The 19,248-nt window shown below is 41.4% G+C and overlaps 1 protein-coding gene across 10 annotated transcripts in view; it reads left to right on the top strand.

Moving 5' to 3' along the window:
- LOC111863322 (homeobox protein homothorax) overlaps positions 1-19,248 on the top strand; it is a 1,160,896-nt gene that overhangs the window by 658,333 nt on the left and 483,315 nt on the right. For 9 of the 10 annotated variants that reach the window (XM_023849545.2, XM_033751014.1, XM_023849541.2 and 6 more), the window contains 2 exons: positions 12,259-12,391; positions 14,707-14,769. In XM_023849545.2, coding sequence (XP_023705313.1) covers positions 12,259-12,391; positions 14,707-14,769 — 196 coding nt within the window. The remainder of the gene's footprint in view (positions 1-12,258; positions 12,392-14,706; positions 14,770-19,248) is intronic. The other variant, XM_023849547.2, reaches the window with a different exon arrangement.

Genomic DNA, 19,248 nt, shown 5'->3' with positions numbered 1-19,248 from the left:
CTCTTCTGAGATATAACGCTGTGTAGTCCGTTGAAAGTCAACGGAAATTTCGGAGGAACATTTCACCTCCATCTTCAGAGTCGAAGAGTAAGATGAGCACGCTCGTTTATTTTCCTGGCTTATTTTTCGATCTCGAAGATTGAGGCAACCTATTCTTTGGAAACGTCGTTTGGCTTTCAACGGACTACACGATATATCCTCGAAAGATAGAACTCTTCGGAGGAACATTTCGCCTCCGTCTTCAGAGTCAAAGAATAAGATGAGCACGCTCGTTTTTTTTTCCTGGCTTATTTTTCGATCTCGAAGATTGAGGCAACCTATTCTTTGGAAACGTCGTTTGGCTTTCAACGGACTACATAACGTTATATCCTCGAAAGATTAAATTCTTCAGAGATTAAATTAGTTTTCAGCAGAAATAGAGTCAGGGACATTTGTTTGACCGGACAAGATTATTACCTTCCTTTATACCCACAAATAAAAATACCGTTAAGTTAATGTCTGTGCAGGATTTTGGCAGGATCATGGGTGTTTCATGGTAAGCAGGTTTAGCGGGTGGCAGAGTAGTAGTGGGAGGCGATAGACCTAAACCGGCTAAGACATTTACGTTTCCACGATATTAGCGTCGGTGATCGGATGATAATGAATATTTAGCAGTCGGAATGAGAATTGGCAGGGGAAACCGAACGGCCGAAAGAAATGTCCCCGACTGTAGGCATTGTGACTCAGACATCAGTAATAAATAAAAGAAGACAAACGGTATCTGTTGTTATTTCTGATATCTGACGCATCCATATAATTCAGCATTTTGTTGAGAAATCTGATACGTACTTTTTCATCCGCCATTTCCAATATGGAGTAGAAATGTCCTAGTTTGTAATCGGTCTTATAAATTTATCTTTATTCTTAGTACATGTAAGCCATTATCTATACTTCCACAATTTTATTTTCATGAGTTACCTTATGAAGCCTACGCAGTGCAGCAGAAACACTGTAGAGGGAACTAGTAGTCACTCATCTCGTCAACATATTCCCGGACATGTATGGAACCTTCGTAATCGTGTTCGTGCTAGATGAATCCAATCTACACCGTCACATCATATTCGCTTAATATTAATTGGCTAGCGTGTTCTCTCTCACACGCGTAAGTCTCCCAAGAGGAGTCCTCTTTTTCTTCATATTTTCCTACTAAAACATTATGCTTTTTCCTGATTATATTGTCTAATTTACTTTATTCATTCACCGTAAACAGTTTGGCCGATCACAATAGCCGCGCGGTCTAAGGCATGAACCACCTTCACCCGCTCGAACGCTGGGATTGTAGGTTTGAATCCCACTCGAGGTATATGTCTCTGCGTTTATTCTGTGTTTGTGTTGTTCTGTGTGTAGGTAGCGGCCTTGTGACGGGTTGATCCTCCGTCCAAGGAGTCCTACCGGCTGTGTATTTTTTTTTCTATGGCGCTACAGCCCCAATTTGGGCCTAGGCCTACCTCCATGAAACTCTCCGTTTCACTTCGGTTTACTAGATCTTACACATACGGTAGGACTCCTTGGGCGAGTGATCAGCTCGTCGCAAGGCCTCTACCTGTAGACAAACACAGAAAAACGCACACAAACATCCATGCCCTGAGTGGGATTCGAACCCACGATCCCGGCTTCCGAGCGAGCGAAGACAGTGCATGGCTTAGACCGCTCGGCTACCGTGGCCGGCACCGGCTGTGTATAGAATTAAGAAACTGAAAAAGCGTCCAAGGTTCACGAGGGCTATACAACCATAGAAGGATGGGTGGATGAATAGATGGATAGATACATAGGTAAATAGATAAATAATTTATAATGATTACGAATTGAAAACCAGAAGACCAGGGCTCATGAATAGTATTTTTTTTTAAGTCCATCCACCCATATATACTGAGTGGGTAAATGTAAGAATATATAGTTTCAGCATTGTATAACTAATTAAAGAAAGATAATTAAAGATCTGTGGCTATTTAGCAAGTACTGAAAATTCACAAATAAATTTACTGGAGAGACGCTGGGAGATCAAAACGACAGTGGGACACAATGTCAAATAGAGTTTCTGCAGAAAATTAGTTTTAATGATCTGGTTCTTGTAATACAACAACTCCCATTCATATTGCCCACTGGTGAATTTTTGTAATAACAGAGACGTACTTGCATTATTTGTGCGCCTACTGGGGACGGTAGTCCAGGCTGCCACGCGCCTTACTTGCATACTCTTTCGGATTTCGGTTGGGGTACCAAATTTTCTGGTGGGACTGATCACTTCCTCCAGGATTGTGCCCTTTCAGCACCTTGAAATATACCGTGGCCTCTTCTCTTAAAATAATTTTCAGTTGGTCATAAAAAATTGTATTGTCACCCGTTAGTGACTAGACACTGGGTTTGGATTGGTAATTGGATTCATTGAACATTTGTTAACCGTAACTACAAGTGATTATAACACTCTCGTTAATTGCACATTATACTTCTCATTACTGCACACGCTAAGTCTTCTATGTCTTCACTAGCCCTTGCCCTGTAATGGATCTCAACAGTATCTTCTGCTCATGTCGTCGGCCTTCTGCCTTCTCACAGCTAACTCGTGGCAACTGCCTGGTTTCAGTCGATGGGCTAAGTTTCTGATGGTCTTCGCCAGCACAGGATTCAAAGTCTAACTTTAAGACTGGCGGTTTACCGCCAATGAGTTCATCTTGCGTCAAGCTCCTTAAGACACGACCAGAGTTTTTTTTTTCAACTCAGCCCTTGTAGTCATGGTCATGCGAAAATGGGGTTGTCTCTTATGCATACGCTTGGCTTTCGTGAAGTGTATGTATCGCACATACGAGCATATGAGTAGCATGTTGCTGAAAAGTATTCCTTTTACGCTATATAAAAGTTCTCTGTCAGTACATGCTTTGAAAAGCAGATCATAACCATCTTACGTATCTTACGCTGCAACGGCAGTTTAGTTACTTAAACGGCCGTAAGCTTGAACACCGCGAAGTTTAAGCCTCTTATCTATCTGGCTTCTACTTGTCCTATACTGTGAACACTTTCATTCTCATGATTTTGTATGACTTCGGCAGTAGGTATAACAAAATTGTTATGGTTCATGAATTTGCAGGTTTGGTTACATGCAATGTGACATGGTTGCACAGCAGATATTTTTGCTCTGAATCATATGAAGTAAAAAGAGATGTGACTGTCACTGGGGAACAGACAGTTGGTTCCATTTGGATGTGAATTATGAATCAGTTCGGTTTATTTTCCTATAATTTCCTATGTTTAGCTAACAGAGCTTTTACTGGATGCCATTATTAATGGAGCAATGTCGAAGTATAATGGTGTCTATCGATTGTCATAGTAGCATTATCTGTCAATTCCATTGGATTTCATGATCACAGGGCATTAACTTTCCCTAATATGAACAAACTGCTTGGCCTATTGAAAGTGTATGCATATATATAACGAGAAATGGGCTAATCAGACTGGACGGAAAGAAAGATGGGGTTACATTGAGGTTCTCGTGTTGAAGCTTCTTAATATCGGCTTCAAATAATTAATTTTCTCCACGAGGTAGAGAAGCAGCTGTGAGGTACATAGTCTTGATGGGTTCTGAACAGACGGGCAGTGTCTTCATTAAACAAATTGGTGTTTCCTTCCTGTTAAATGAAATTAAATAAAACATTGCTTGTGCTGCAAAACAAAAACAAAATAATTACTGCTATTCATTCAGAAATGCTCACATAATTTTGTTATTTGTGTTCTGAAGTGTTCTCACATTTTTTAATGTTTACTACTCGACATTTTTTTAACTTAGTCGATGTAAATGCGGGTTTTGAAACCCCCCCCCCAAGAATTTTATATTTCTCCGAGACTCTTTGTATTTTTCTTTATTTTGTTGAAATTATTTATTACATTTCTTAACTATTTAACGAATTTAAAGTGAAACACGTCAAATAAATTGGGATGGCCACCATGAGCGGCGAATAGACAATGATTTGGAAGGAGGTGCCCGTGACGTCATATTTTAAAATACTGTTCAATCGTTTACCTGCTTACAGGAGCTGAAAAACCAACAAGAACCTTCATAATAGCCAGTAATGCAAGTATTGGGACGTTGTTTCATGATTACGCGCAGTGAGGGGCAAGTAAGTTTCAGCGTGCTACATTCGATTGCAATTTTATGAAGGTGGAGGAGTGAGGAGCCATTTAAAGGAAATAGCGGCTCCGGTCTAGAAAACCGATATTAACGACCATGGGGTTCCGTTGCGCTGACCACGTGACACCCTCTTTCCGCAAAAGTTTGCACTAACTTTGCCGACAGGCCACGGAGTTTGTTTTGTTTGTTTGGAGGAGAGAATGAGAGATAACTATTCACTCGGACTTCGATCTGCAGACCCTCCGACTGTGATGCTGCGCTCACTATGACGCGTTCGTCTCTGACACTAAATTAATGTAAACAAGCGACACGTGGACTACAAGTGCGTCTTGTTCCCAAGGTGGAAGAAGAATCACGCGGTTTGATATATTTGAACTCCTGTGTATCAAGTCATACAGCCTCTGTGGTCTTGTGGTCAGCGTTCCTGGCTACAGATCCAGAGATCCGGGTTCGATTCCCGGAGCTATCACATTTTTTCTGAGAAGTAGTGGGTCTGGAACGGGGTCCACTCAGCCTGGTGATGATAATTGAGGAGCTATTTCAAGGGAGTAGCGGCTCCGGTCTAGAAACCCGAGATTAACGGCCATGGGGATCCGTTTCGCTGACCACGCGACACGCTCTATCCGTAAAAGTCGGTCGGCATAGTTCGCTTGCTGACTGAAATCGCGAAGTTTGTTTTTGTAATTTTTTTTTTGTGTATCAAGCCATGTCACTTTTTTTCTTTCGATGTTGAAAAATTCGCGGCATAATTTTTTCTCCTTTGCAGGCTTGCCGAATGGAAATATGTACATGAAAAATTAATGCGCACACACCGACGTATCTCTGCTCGAAATGTGGGACAAGTCTTCCATGCTAATTTAACTTTCGAAGTAGTGATTCTATTTCAGTGATCTGCCGTCTCCAATAGCCGAAGTGCAGAGCGGCGAACAAGAACTCCACGGAAATGTATAGCCACCGGAAGCATGATGACAAATTGATCTTGACAGTTGTCTGCTCATTATGCATAGGATCTTCAAAGCCATTCAAGAAGTCGCTTTTCTCATATTAAGCTTAATCTAGATTTGTCAGTTATTCGCGTTAAGTGTTATTTATTTAGTTAACGATTTTGTCTGCAATGCAGACTATTAGTCTCGACTGTTGGAATGATTACCTAATGAATAATGAATTGGAACGGATATGGAAGGAAGTGGTCATTGTGTTTAGAGGGACTAACCTGGTATTTGCCTGGAGGGACTCCGACAGGCAGGAGGCACGTCCCGGACGAGGGTCGAACCGGATTTCTCTCGAATCCAAGTCAGAAAGTTTGCTGTCTGAGCCAAATTGCTCGGTTACGGCCTGTGAAGAAGGTTCTTTACCTCGTGTTTAGTGTTTCTCAGATACACAGACGGTAAAGCACAATTGGCGCGTTGTCCATTTAGTTTACCGAACTGACCAACGTCCAATTAATCATAAACTTGAAATAAATATATAAAGTAGTAAAGCTATCCCTGTAGGAGGCTGTGAAGGGACATAGAGTTGTGAGACGTCGAGACTCCAAAATTTTCTAGACAATCGGCTGATAGATGGCGGTGAGGTTGTCAGCATTACTCGCCGGCCGCCCTTTACCCCTCAGGAAGATTCCTGGTACTCATTTCTGTTAGAGGTTGAGTCGACCCCAGGGCCTTAGTGCGGCTGGAAGAATTAGGCCAAATGAAAAATCCAATGACATCGGGAATTGAACCCGCGACCTTCCAGCTTATAGCATAATATCTCAAGTAACTACGCTACCGTATGCCCATTACAATAAATATAACATAAAATGATTTTATTCGTTTGTATATGTAAACTTTGTTTTTTCAGCCCTCATGGTATCTGAATATAAAAAGGTGACGTTGTCCCTGTGCGTCATTAATTAAGCACTAAGCCATGAAGGCGTATGGGGGAGTAGTTCTAGAGAATCTCTTATTCTTGAGCTCGGCGCTAGATGGAGGTGAGTGGTCAGCTACACGCCTCTGCCTCTTTACTCCCTAAGGAAAGAGCCCCCGGTACCCATTTATAGGAGGCTGTGTGGGCTCCAGAGCCAGACAAGTCCGGCCACTGTGGAGAAGAGAGGAATTCTGCCTCTACCGAGAGTCGATCCCCGGCCACCCTGCTCGTAGCCTGTTGCCATACCGACTGAGCTATCCCGACTCCTGTCATAAACTAAGTATTTGAGAAATATATGTACACATGATGAGTAGAACATAAAGAAGATGGGCCTTACGTAATTCCAGCTGAGTCGACTTGAGCAAACACATGGATAGTTGGCCTAAAAGAGCGGATGTTATGTAAGTGGGTTGACGGGATGTGTAGGCCTCCTGGATGTCGCTGGCGTAGTGTTGGGTCCAGTGGCAATCATATACGGTTCTTGTTGTTTTATAACTGACAGGCAATTGCTTTTAGTTGGTGGGCCGGATGGGTCTGTTTCGAAGTGACCGCGGGCCGAAGAGTCTCGCGAATAAGATCCAGTACTTGAGATATGGCTGAGAATATATATTAGTTATTCGAACACGCTAAACGCTGGCCTGCTTTGTTAATAATTCTGACAAGATCTCGCCTAAACTCTGATCGGAGTTCTTGTGTCTTTAAAGCAAACATTTAGCCGAGTATGAAATGGGCGAAATTCGACTTTGTGATATTCAGTCGTGCAGTGTACTTGTATGAAGTCTGTCTGCTCTGCGAACCAGGTTACATATGCTTTGTTTAAGCAACCTTAAGGAAAAAAATTCCCTCGTTTACGTATTTGAATTTCCCACCGGCGTACGAATACCGGTAGTATAAATTCGAATTTAGTAATTTTATATTGATGATGTAACGGTCTACACCATAATTTTAATAATTTATGGAGTTACAAGAAATATATAGAGACCCTAAAACTTGAATTTACCTCAAACTCTAGATTTACATCCTTCTCACAATTTTTTGTTCTCTATGCAACATATCAGAAATTATTCAAGGACCCTGCTGTTAATAATATACATATAGATAAAACCTCTAGCCGCATTGATTACTTCATGGCTCTTATTCTGGTCGTGAATCGTAGTTTTATGCTTCTAATTTATAAAAAGTAACTTGTAGAAGAGGCCGGTCACCGTAGCCGAGCGATCTGAGGCATGCACTATCTTCGCTCGCTCGGAAACCGGGATTGTGGGTTCGAATCCCACACTGGGCATGGATGTTTCGTGTTTGTACGTGTGTATGCGTTTTTCTATGTTTGTGTACAGGTAGAGGCCTTGCGATGAGCTGATCACCCGTACAAGGAGTCCTACCGAATATCTAAGACATATTAAACCGAAGTGAAATGGAGAGTTTCGTAAAGGTAGGCCAAGGCCAAAATTGAGGCTGTAGTACCAAAAGAAAAAAAAACATTGTAGAAGAGACCAATATTGACCGCCGAAGGAATGTCCTAAGCCATTCAGACAATTAACCTCACCTCCGGTAGCGTAGTTGGTTGAGGGGCTGTGCTATAAACTGGGATGTCGCGGGTTCTAATACCGATGAGGTCATTGAATTTTTTTTTAATTGACTTAATCCTTCCAGCCGCACTATGGCCCTGGAGTTGACTCACCCTCTAACTGAAATGAGTACCAGGAATTAAATAAATAATTTTCCTCGGCAGTAAAGGGCGGCCGGCGCGTAAGGCCGATTGTCTAGAAAATGTGGGAGCCTCAACGTCTCACAACCCTCTTGGCCTTCACGGCCTGTTACGGGGATAGCTTTACTTTTACTTATCTCATATTGTTCCATTTGTATCCTATATACCAATATGTAAATTCTTAGGCTGATCAACAACACTGAATCATCTTAGGGGTTTACTTAAAAATATAATCGTAGTAAATTAAAGCTCCTAAGCAGAAAATCGTGGCCGATTTTGAGGAAGTATCGCATCTTGGAAGTTAAATCAGCTAGAAACGTCAGAAAGACGGTTGCGCGTGGCAACACTGTATCCGGGTGCGTCACATGTGTGTGATCTCTCGAACCCTTTGCTCGATATTTGCGATCTATAATCGCTGTAATGAATCGTGTAACTGAAGCTTGAGAAATACTGCACCGCGACTTCGGTAAGCCAATTCGAGGATGACTGTAGTATTTGGAGCAATTACCACGATCAGAATACGTTGGCCTCCATTGTATGATCTATTAATCGAAGTGTGAAACTTCTGTAATCAAAATTGTCACTGTTAAAAAGTGAGGGGAAAAAGATGAGGGGTTTGATAGAAAAATAAACACCATAACATTTAAATCGAAAAAAAAAATGAAATTTTTATATACGTCAAATTGCGAGGAACCCGTACGAAACTGATTGAAATCGTACACAGTATGTAGCTGAAATAGAAGCCTGCTAAATGACGTGGCAAAATTATTTCAGTCTCATGCATTGTGATCCGGTTATAGTCTGTGTGCAGTGAATATACCCCGCCCCTCAGCCCTCTAGCTTTTCGGTACCTACACGCCAATAATTAACGATCTCTGATTAGCCAGAGTACGCTTTCTGCCAGCTGCCATTGTGAAACTCATGCTGTACGATGTGGCAACGTTTTATCTGTGGTGTTGCCACGTCTCACACTTTACGGTTTAATTAAAGTAATTTACATCTGTCTGGTTGCGTTATTACCCTTCGTTATGAGTTGGGCAGAGCGATGGTCCACAGTTCTTTCTTCTAGAGATATGCATCACTATCACTGGATGCTGGCCTCGCCGTAGCTCAAACGGTTAGTAGCTGGGTTCCCACCGCGGCGTCCCGGGTTCGATCCCGGGTCTGGTCAGGTGGGATTTGTTGTGGACAATTTGGCGCTGGGGCAGGTTTTCTCCGAGTACTTCGGTTTCCCCTACCAATCTTCATTCCACCAACTGCTCCACAATCACCCTCACCTATCATCTGGGGCTGGTACAATGGGCCAGAAGTGGCCGCAGTTCAAGGGACATGGTCCCACCCCACTAGCAATAAAAAGAAATCACTGGATGCTTGGAACATGCGCGGTGGCTGTTCAACTCCCTGGTTATCTTACGTGTTTGGAGTTTCTTGCTGAATTTACTCGAAAAAGGATATACTAAATTGAATAAAATTAAAGAAATATGTAAATATCTGTCTTTTGTGTTGTGACACCTTGTAGACTGGTAATTAAGAATTTAGATCGGTATTCACCTACCAGACTACACGGTATTATATGTTATCACAATCTGAATCTTCATTACCATAACACTCTCAGATCTCAGAAACAAAATACTGGCTACTGTCTACCCAGTGATAGCTTAGACGTAAAGTATGAAACGTCGGAGAATGATTACCGAGACGGATTTTTTCTTTTGAGACGGGTAGAGGCACATGTTTCTGTAACCCATAACGGGAAGAAGGAAGCGTGTTTCAGTCCATTGTACGAACTTGTAGCTAAAGGAAATATATTTTGCATTTCATAATTTAGACTATTCCATAAAATTGCATTTTCTATTACAGTTTGTGTTAAAAACTTCTTATATTGCTGCAAAGTACTAGGTAAAAGTAAGTTTTTTATGTGATACAACTTTCTTTTTAAAATTTTCCATTTACTTTACATATATATATATATATATGTTTCTTGAAGACTATACATCATGTAGCCCTAAATTGAAAAAAAGTATGAAATTTATGTACAATCTTGATGCTCTCTACTGATCATGCCATTCAAATATGTTACATTGAAGGAAGTTAACACGAAGTACAAAATTAATTCTTCCCACGGAACCCCACAAAAAATTATGGTTCAAAATTAAGGGTCCCATTTTATTTGATTGAGTCCCATATTATGGACTACACCAGTCCAACTTCTTCAGCTAACACCGTATGTTCGTTTGGTCTATTTCGATTCAGAATTCATTTACAAATAGCGCTCATTTAGGTATTCGGTAGGACTCTCTGGATAGAGGATCGGCCCTCCGCTAGGCTTCCGCCCACACAGCACAACACAAGGCCGGAATTTGCCCGGTTAAGAGACAACAGTGGAGCTAGGTATCCATGAGGTTATGCAGACTTCTGAAGAGAAGCTTGTAATTTCATGTTCGTGAAATTAGGGGTAGATCCTACCATTTGTATAACAGGGATCGTCTCTCGATGCCGTAAGAATAAGAGCATCACAATTTTCTTCTTCCAGATTTTTTATTTATATTAATGTGTCATATTTCTACTGGCATTGAAGTCCCCTTACATCCATTTTCATTCATATTTCCCCCGTGTGAGTAAAAAAAAAAGTTGAGTGTTAGCGAAGACCCAATGGAAGTCGTGCATGTGTAGACTTCAACCCAGTGAAAAGTAAAGTGTCATGTTCACGCATGTCCCAGGAGAGTTGGTTGGCGGGCGGATCCGGGAGAAAACATGCCTTGTTCTGTGCCTGCGACGCTTTGGAAAGATGATTATGTGGGGGCTTCTCTGGTTTGGGGAATACAACTACTGAAAAAAATGCTGCATATGACTCAGGGGATTAAAAAGATATTTCCAGCAGAAAACGCGATAACGAGACTAGACCCTTGCCGCAGAAAGCACAGTTTTTAAGATCATCGTCTTTGAGTATCATATGAATAGAAGTTGGTCTAGAAGTAAACACAAAAAGAAAACTAAGTATATTACTCTCTCGTCACCAAAATGCTAGGGAAATTCATGACATATAGGTAGGTAACATCCTTTGCAAATGTGGCACAGTTCAGGTATTTGGGAACGACGATAACAAAACCAAATTTCATTCAGGTGTAAATTAAGAGGAGATTGGATGCTTGCTACCATTCAGTCCAGAACCTTTTGTCTTCTCGTCTGCTGCCTATAAACATAAAAGTTAGAATAACAGAACTATAAATTTACCTGTGGTACTGTATGGGTGTGAAACTTGGTCTCTGTCATTAAGGGAGGAACATAGACAGGGTGTTGAGGAGAATATTTGGACCCAAGGGAGATGAAGTGACAGGGGGTTGGAGAAAACTGCATAATGAGAAGCTTCATAACTTGTACTCTTCTCCAAGTATAATTAGAGTGATCAAGTCAAGGAGGATGAGGTGGGAAGGGCATGTAGGACGAATGGGGGAGACGAAGAATACATATAGGATATTAATGGGAAAGCCAGAAATAAAGAGACTACAGGGAAGACGAAGGCGTAGGTAGGTGGACAATATTAAAATGGATCTTAGAGAGATAGAATGGGATGGTATGGTTTGGATTGATCTGGCTCAGGATAAGGACCAGTGGAAGGCTCTTGTGAACACGGAAATGAACCTCTTGGTTTCATAAAATTTTGGGAAGTTCTTGAGTAGCTGCTAAATTCGTCCCCATGGAGTTAGTTTGTTAGTTAGCCAGTTCGTTTGTTTGTTATTTAGTTATGTGTGGTTGAAGTCATCATCATTGTCATGTGATATGAGTAATCATCAGCACCATATTGTTCTTGAAGCGATTTATGACTTACTTGTTGATCGGGAACCTGTCTTCACTTATATGTTTATGTATAGAACAGACGCTAAGTGATTATGCTACAAACAAATCATCCGGCGAGTGCTGAGTGGAGTCATGACCTTGTCCGAAAGAATCTCATTCTCTCGTAATTAATTTTAACACGTGAAAATTTTATTTCACATATATTATTATCCCAGGTCCACTCATAAGAGTATTTCAGTAGCAGATGAAGAATTTCTTACAGAAAGTGATACTGTTTTACTTGCTGATAGAAACTAGGCCGATAAATGTGTTAAGAGTGGGATTCCATTGCCACATGTATAAAGATTTATCTGTTGCTCTTCATGTCTTCTCTTGTTGCAGTTCTTGTTCGTCACTGTGATTGCGTACTTCTGCTCTGAACTTGTTGCAGTTCTTGTTCGTCACTGTAATTGCGTACTTCTGCTCTGAACTTGTTGCACTTCTTGTTCGTCACTGTAATTGCGTACTTCTGCTCTGAACTTTTTGCAGTTCTTGTTCGTCACTGTAATTGCGTACTTCTGCTCTGAACATGTTGCAGTTCTTGTTCGTCACTGTAATTGCGTACTTCTGCTTTGAACTTGTTGAAGTGATGTACAGTATGCGACTGGTGTTCGTGAATTAACAGTGTTTTTTCCTTTTATTTCAGAGGCCTCCTTCTTCGTCACTGTCATACCCTGGTCCCGGTAACGACGATGTCAGATCCCCGGGGTCTGGTGGCACACCGGGCCCCCTCTCGCAGCAACCCAGTTCCCAACAAAGCGTCGACAACAGCGATCCAGGTAAGACATCAATGTTGCACAGAGCCACTATTCATGGACAGGGCTTCATACAACTCGTGGACACCATGCTTTTGTTTCATTTCTGAGTATTAGAATTTGAAACGGGGGTTTGAAGGAGTGGGAGCCGCGATAGCTCAGTCGGTATACCAATTAGGTTGCTAAGGGGATGACCGAGGAATCCTTTTCATAGCGTCCAGACTGACTCTGGAACCCGTCCAGCCTCCTGTTCAGCGGAAACCTGGGGTTGTTTCCTCGGGGGTAAAACGGCATATGTAACTGACCACTCATTTCCATTTACTGCAGTGGTCAAGAATCGTGGATCTATGCCTCGCACCCCCACACAGCTTCATGTCCTAATGCTTAATTTGTTTAGCCCAGGGATAACTATAACTTTACTTTTTGAAGGAGTATTGAGTACGTGTCATTGTTATTTCTTCCTGGATTTGGAAAACTGTGTATTTTCCTATTGATTTCATACTTGTATTGGTACATAGATATGAACTCAGATATTACTGGGCGGTCGGAACTGTGTCTGACTGTGTCTAGCGCAATTTTCCTACCAACTTCGGGAGCGAGATCAGCGTCTGACTAGTAAAGGTCTCTTGTAAGATTTGAGGCTTTCACGGCGGTGACTATGAAGAAAGCAGTCTTCTGGGATTTGGCGCCGTGTATATGTGGTGTTAACCGACGTTTCGGAGGAACGTATCGCCCCCATCTTCAGGGTTGAAGAAAAAGTATAGGTAAATCTGCAAGCGACAACACCGTGAGACACGGTAAAGCAGACTCAGTAAAGGTCTCTTGTTTGTAGCCACGCCTCCCGTACACCCTGATGACATGGTGTTCGTGATATCTGCTTCCGTATATCTACAGAAGTGTTGATGTAAACGACCATTCCCACGTGTCGTAAACATTGATCGGTCTTTTGAGCACCTGCTATGGGCAGCCACATTTCGAATTAGCTAGGCTAATATTTTCCATTAGGAATTCTCCAAATCGAACCCTGTTTTTGTATAGCTATCTGTTGGTCTGCATCACATTGCTACCTCCGTGAAGGGCTGAGCCCGAAGCTATCCGCTTTACTTCAGGAACGGGAGTTCTGAGCCTTTACTGGTCTTCGTCTCAGCCCTTTTGATACCAATTGAAGTCTGAAAAATCACAAACTCCATATTCAGTCTCTGAACGTGGAGAACAAAAGTTTTCAGAATTAAAAACAGAAAATATTCTGTGTTTAGTCACAATAGAAACATCATGACTGTTTTCCGCTGCTTGGTCTGAACAGATGAGACGGTCTTGTAGCAGTTATTCAAAGATTCTGTTCGGCCTTGTGCCGCCCTGCGAAATTTCACCCATTGGCAGGGCTGAGTGCTTAGAATGCGTGCTGTGTGTCTTGCAGACCCCACTGAACTTATCATGTCTTCCTCCTCTCAACAGAGAGCAGCAGATGTATACGGCGTTAGTGCGTACGTGTGAACCACATTATTCTGTACATCACAATCGACCTGGCTCTTCTAATGGAGGAGGTTTCGTCCTTTTCTGCAGTCTAGACGAGACTAAACCAAATACAGGCATAATAGGCACAGTAAAATTTAACAAATATTTGTTCCTCCATCTTTACTTATTCATCTTTCACCTTCATCAATGTCATATAATTCGAACATCTTCCCATACCGAGAAAGGTGGCTCAGGCGTTAATATTTCTCACTTTCATTCGGGCGGGTGCCTGGTTCGATTCTTATTGAGGACATCCATTATCTTGGTTTGCATTACGTTTTATTTTTGCTGTTTTCATAGCTCCCTCCAGTCAGAGACAGAATAATACCTTAAATTAGGCCATGACAACTTCCTTCCACATTCTTTCTAATTCAGCATTCACTGTATTCCAAAATAATTCGACTCTGTGTGGTCGCACAGATTACAGAAAAATCATCCTCCTGTTTCAGAAAAATTTTCTGGCGCCCTTTTTGTTACTGGAAGCGAAACGAAGAAGTTATGTCTCTGACGTGAAGGGTGCCTATCCGAAATATTGCTGACGTGGAGGGAACCAAATGCCCCAAATGGAGGAAGAGGAAAACATTTGTTTGCACGAAATTGTTCCAGCGAAATAAACCTGTATGAATATGGCAGTAAAATGCATAAACACGTTACCTCTTCTAAACAAAATGCCAAGCCCAGTCCATGAATGAGTTTCGAAGCATAAGGATTAATAAGTGATGTATTAGTAGTGATTAATTTGAATCTAGTAATCATAGTGTAGGAGGAAGATAAAATGCAAATATTCGGAATGTTAGAGTGAAATTTATTGTGTCTAATTTCAGTGTACGGAAACAGCCGGCACTTGATATCTCACGAGCAGTATTATTGGAACTCCCTCGCAACAGGTCAGAACCTGTAGCATTATTTATTTTGATTTCCGAATTCTTACACATGAATTGCAGATGTGTCAAGCCATTGTTTCCAATATAGGCAATGTGTTATTTAATTTCTAATCACCTCATCACATGCTTTCTCTATAATCGAATGAAATCTTCTCATACATTACTAAAATTTGTAGGGTTTCTGCCTCAACACTTGATATTTCCTATTTCTGCTCAACTGCCCTAGTTCAGAAGTGAGATAAATTTAAATTCATTCGTCTGAATTGGTTTAGATGTTATTTTGTGTTCTTATGTTTGTAGAGCAGTTCTCTGATGGGCACTTCAATTGAGACTAGCCTGAATTATTTGATAAATACTTTAGCATCAAAATAAAGGAGTTTGTAAACAAGATCTTTAAAAGAATTATTATAACTTGTTTTATTTACCATATATATATATATATACGGTAAATAGGTTCCTTCAGTATTTGAAGTTATTCACAAGATAATTTATGTCAGTTTTGAACTAGGTCAGCAATACGAGAAAATAATTTTAAATTATTAAGGTAGAGGAAATTTTAAATTTAGTCTAATTTCGAATTTATTGCTGTAAAAGTTTCATTAGAATTAATTATATACTGGCTTATATCTTTACACGGGCACGCCTTTCCTGTACTATTTTCTGGTTAGTTCGACACAGTGCGTTAGAGCGGGGATCGCATTGAGCATAGATGAAATCCAGAGCGGATTTCTTATTAAGTAGATGATTTCTCGCGCCACAGCCAAACCAGTTGAAATTCCAGGGTCAAGGTTATGGTGGTTGGAATTCTTTCAAGAAAATATCATAAGAAGCAAGTCAGTGGAATTGGATAGTACGCAGTGCTTAGGTAGTACATAGGAGAACTTACTTGTCATTACGTTTGCAGTAGGCTCTTAGTTGTTAGCTCATGCCTGCGTGGATGCTCCTCAGATGGTTGCCTTGTCTGTTGAGGATGCAGTAGTAATAGTATTGTGGCGTGTAGACCCGTTGCTAAGCGGCGACTTTGTAAAGAGAGGGCGTTGCTATGTAACGCCCGCATCATGCACGCAACAATAGAACAGCGTAGTTCTGCAACCCGTTTCTAAGCAACGGCAACATTAGAACGGTATTTTCGATGTGGTTCGAGGTGAGGAGTTATCTTGAAGACAATTAAGTTGACCAGTTCAATTGTCAGTTGAAAGTCAGCCTCTAAAGAGAAGACTATAAGGCTGATGTGAAACGGCCGCCGGCCTAAACACCGTCTCCTTGAGTGTTAAGCGGTTGTCTCCCTTTCGTTCTAGGTAATCTAAGACGTAAGTTAGTACAGTCTTTGCTTCATAGGACTGTGTATGAAGCTTTGCTTTGTCTAAGGAACTGTCTTCTTTTGGTGGCAATTCAGACGATGAAGTCATCAAGCATGAGATCTGAGATTATAATATTGCAGAACTATAAATTAGGATGTTGCTTAACCAGGTCCATCACGTTAAGGAAAGATTACACATTGAAACTATTTCAGAGCGGAGTGTTGAGGCGAATAATCGAAGCTAACGTGAAGGAAATAGGAGGTAGTTTAAGAAAACTGCATACTAATTAACTTCGTAATCAGTGCTGTTGTCCAGATGTATCTTTTTACAACGGCTCTGGCAGCCCATGTAGGACCCAGGCCTCTTATTCATTTCCGTAATCATTTTTCACAGACGGTTGGACGCGAGATCTGCTCGTCGCAAGGCCGCTATCCGAACACGGGACATCACAAACACAGAATAAACCCATACACTAAACATCAATGGCTTGAGTGGGATTCGAACCCACGATATAAGCGTCCTAGCTAGTGAAGACAATTCATGCCTTAGACCGCGCAGCTGCTCTGACCTGGCCAAATATCATTATGATGTTCAACTAAGAATGCTGGGAAATACGGGGCACGATGAAAGTTTGCGAGAGACGGGAAATGAGTCCAATCTTTCGGTCGAAAATCCTGAATGGAAGAGACCATTTGGAAGACGTATGCATGGATCGGAGGGTAATGTATGAGGATGAGGGCTGAGTTCATGTCTGAGAATACTGAGCAGTGACACGTCCTTGTGAACAAGGTAATGAATATTTTGGTCCCCATTAAAGGCGTTGAATTTCTTACCAGCTAAGCCACTAATCAAATCCATGGATTAATATTCAGGCTTATATTCTAAATTATACTGTATTCTGTTCATTTCAGAGCACGACTAACCTGTCGAAATGTTTCCAGAAACAGATCATACTGCATACTTTATTTAAAAATGACTTTAGCTTAACTCTTGACCTATTGTATCTATAATTTTCGTAAGCAAGATAAAAAGTTTTGTATTAATAGAGTGATTGGCTTTTGGACATTATCGACCGTCTTATTTTTATTAATAGCAACGTTCTGGTGATTGCGTTCTGCCTCCATCTTCAGGGTAAAACTTATTTAGTTTGGCTGTAGTCTATCTGCGAACGCCAGTGCCTACACAAGGAATTATAAGCCAAACACACGATAAAGCGCCTGCAGGATTTAAGACGCAAATTTAAAACGCCACGTGCACCACACATCGTCTCTGTGACCATGCATAATGTAACGGCCATAGCCTATACAGTAAAGTACAACTCTAGATACTGTAAAATCAATGATGGGGCATTCAGTCTCACAGATAACACAAGAATAAATATAAGTATAGACCAAAGAAACAGAAAGGATTGAACTTCAAATAGGAAAAAATCCTGAACGCCACTGAGGACCCAACAGCACACAGAATATTACCGATAGGTATTACATAAACGAGACTTCCGTATCCTACTAACATAAACAGATAAGATTACCACAGTATCTGAGCCGGGCAGAGCTGTAATTTTCTAACTCCTTCAGTGATGGAATTGCAGATGCGAGACACTCCAAGCTGTTGACTGATCGGATGAGCTCCTAGAGCCATGAGGGCTGATATTTCTCTTTTAGTTCTTGTGCGTGATGTTAGGTGCCGATCGCAGTGGCCGCGCGCTGTAAGGCGTGAACCGTATTCGCCCACTCGAACACTGGGTTCGTGGGTTCGAATCCCACTCGACACATGGATGCCTGTGTGTAGGTGTCGGGACTTGTGACGGGCTGATCCCCAGTCCAAAGAGTCCTACCGACTGTATATAGGATTAAGAAAATGAAAAAGCGGCCGAGGTCCAACAAAGGGCTGTAGAGCTGTAGATAGATAGACAGGCAGACAGACAGATAGATAGAGATGTACAGATAGATAGATAGACAGACAGACAGATAAATAGATGGCCGATGTTAGGTTCAATCTGCAAAACATTCTCTTCGTTTCAGCTTAATTTAAGGCCTTCTTCCTATGCGTGTTGGGCTAATATTGATTTTTCTTCCATCTGAATTCCCATCATTTAGTCTTAACTCCCGCAGGTGGTTTATGCTGTGTTTGGTTTGTAATTGCTGCTTTTTATTCATTTGGTATCCGGATGTAGGGGCTAGCTCCAACGAGTAGGCTTTTTACATGAGAGGGGAGGTGGAATCCATTTTTTCGAAACGTTTTTTATTAAAAATAGGACGACGAATAATGCCCAAAAAGTCAATGATTTCATATTTCTCATACTTTGGCATTCTGCTCTTTGGTGTGAGGCCATTAGATTTCTTGTACGAGAGGCATATGGTGTACCGACGCAGGAATCCGGCAGTCAGTTTTCATACTAGGGCTTAAAAGTGATATATGCCGTAAAGGGGAAACTGAGTTTGTTTCGCTATATTAACCCCATGTCTCTATTCCGGCCTTATTTTTAAATATTTTAAATACTGGAACTTATTGCCCTTTGGAACTTGGCCGCTTTTTCAGAGTCTGAATCCTATACACAGTCAGTAGGGCTCCTTGAACGGGGGATCAGAAAGCCGCAAGGCCGCTACCTACACACAGCCATCCATACCTTGCGTTGGATTCGAACCCACAATGCCTCTGTTTAAGTGGGCGAAGACGGTTTATGCCTTGAATCGCACGGCCACTGTGATCGGAAAGTTATTTCTTAGAACCAGGAAATGTTGGATTTCGTAAAACATTTAAAACACAGTATATTAACAAAAATGCAGTCGTTAATGTTCATATTCAATGCGTGGGCCATGGTTCACATGCTGGTGTACGATTACTGTTAGTGAGTGGAGTAGGTGGGGGAGGTGTGAATCTTTCTGGCAGTGGATACTATGTAAGCGAAACATACGAGCACTCTAGCACAGACAGTAATAATATAATTTGATAATCATACATGGCTTTAACATTAATGCACATTGCATTCTGTCTGTACGTATAGGGCTAAATGTGAATTATATGGGCTTGTGTAGTGAACGTAGATGTGTCAATGACATGCCATGCGGGCTATATTATTGTTAGAAGCCAATAAATAAACATGGCCCTCTGAAACGTTGCATAGGCCCAGTTTGCTAAGGGCCTTTCGGTTAGTAGTACGAGAAACACAGCCATGTGT

This window comes from Cryptotermes secundus, unplaced genomic scaffold, assembly GCF_002891405.2.
Source record: "Cryptotermes secundus unplaced genomic scaffold, Csec_1.0 scaffold159, whole genome shotgun sequence".
Lineage (NCBI taxonomy): Eukaryota > Metazoa > Arthropoda > Insecta > Blattodea > Kalotermitidae > Cryptotermes > Cryptotermes secundus.
This window is presented reverse-complemented; position numbering and strand designations above follow the sequence as displayed.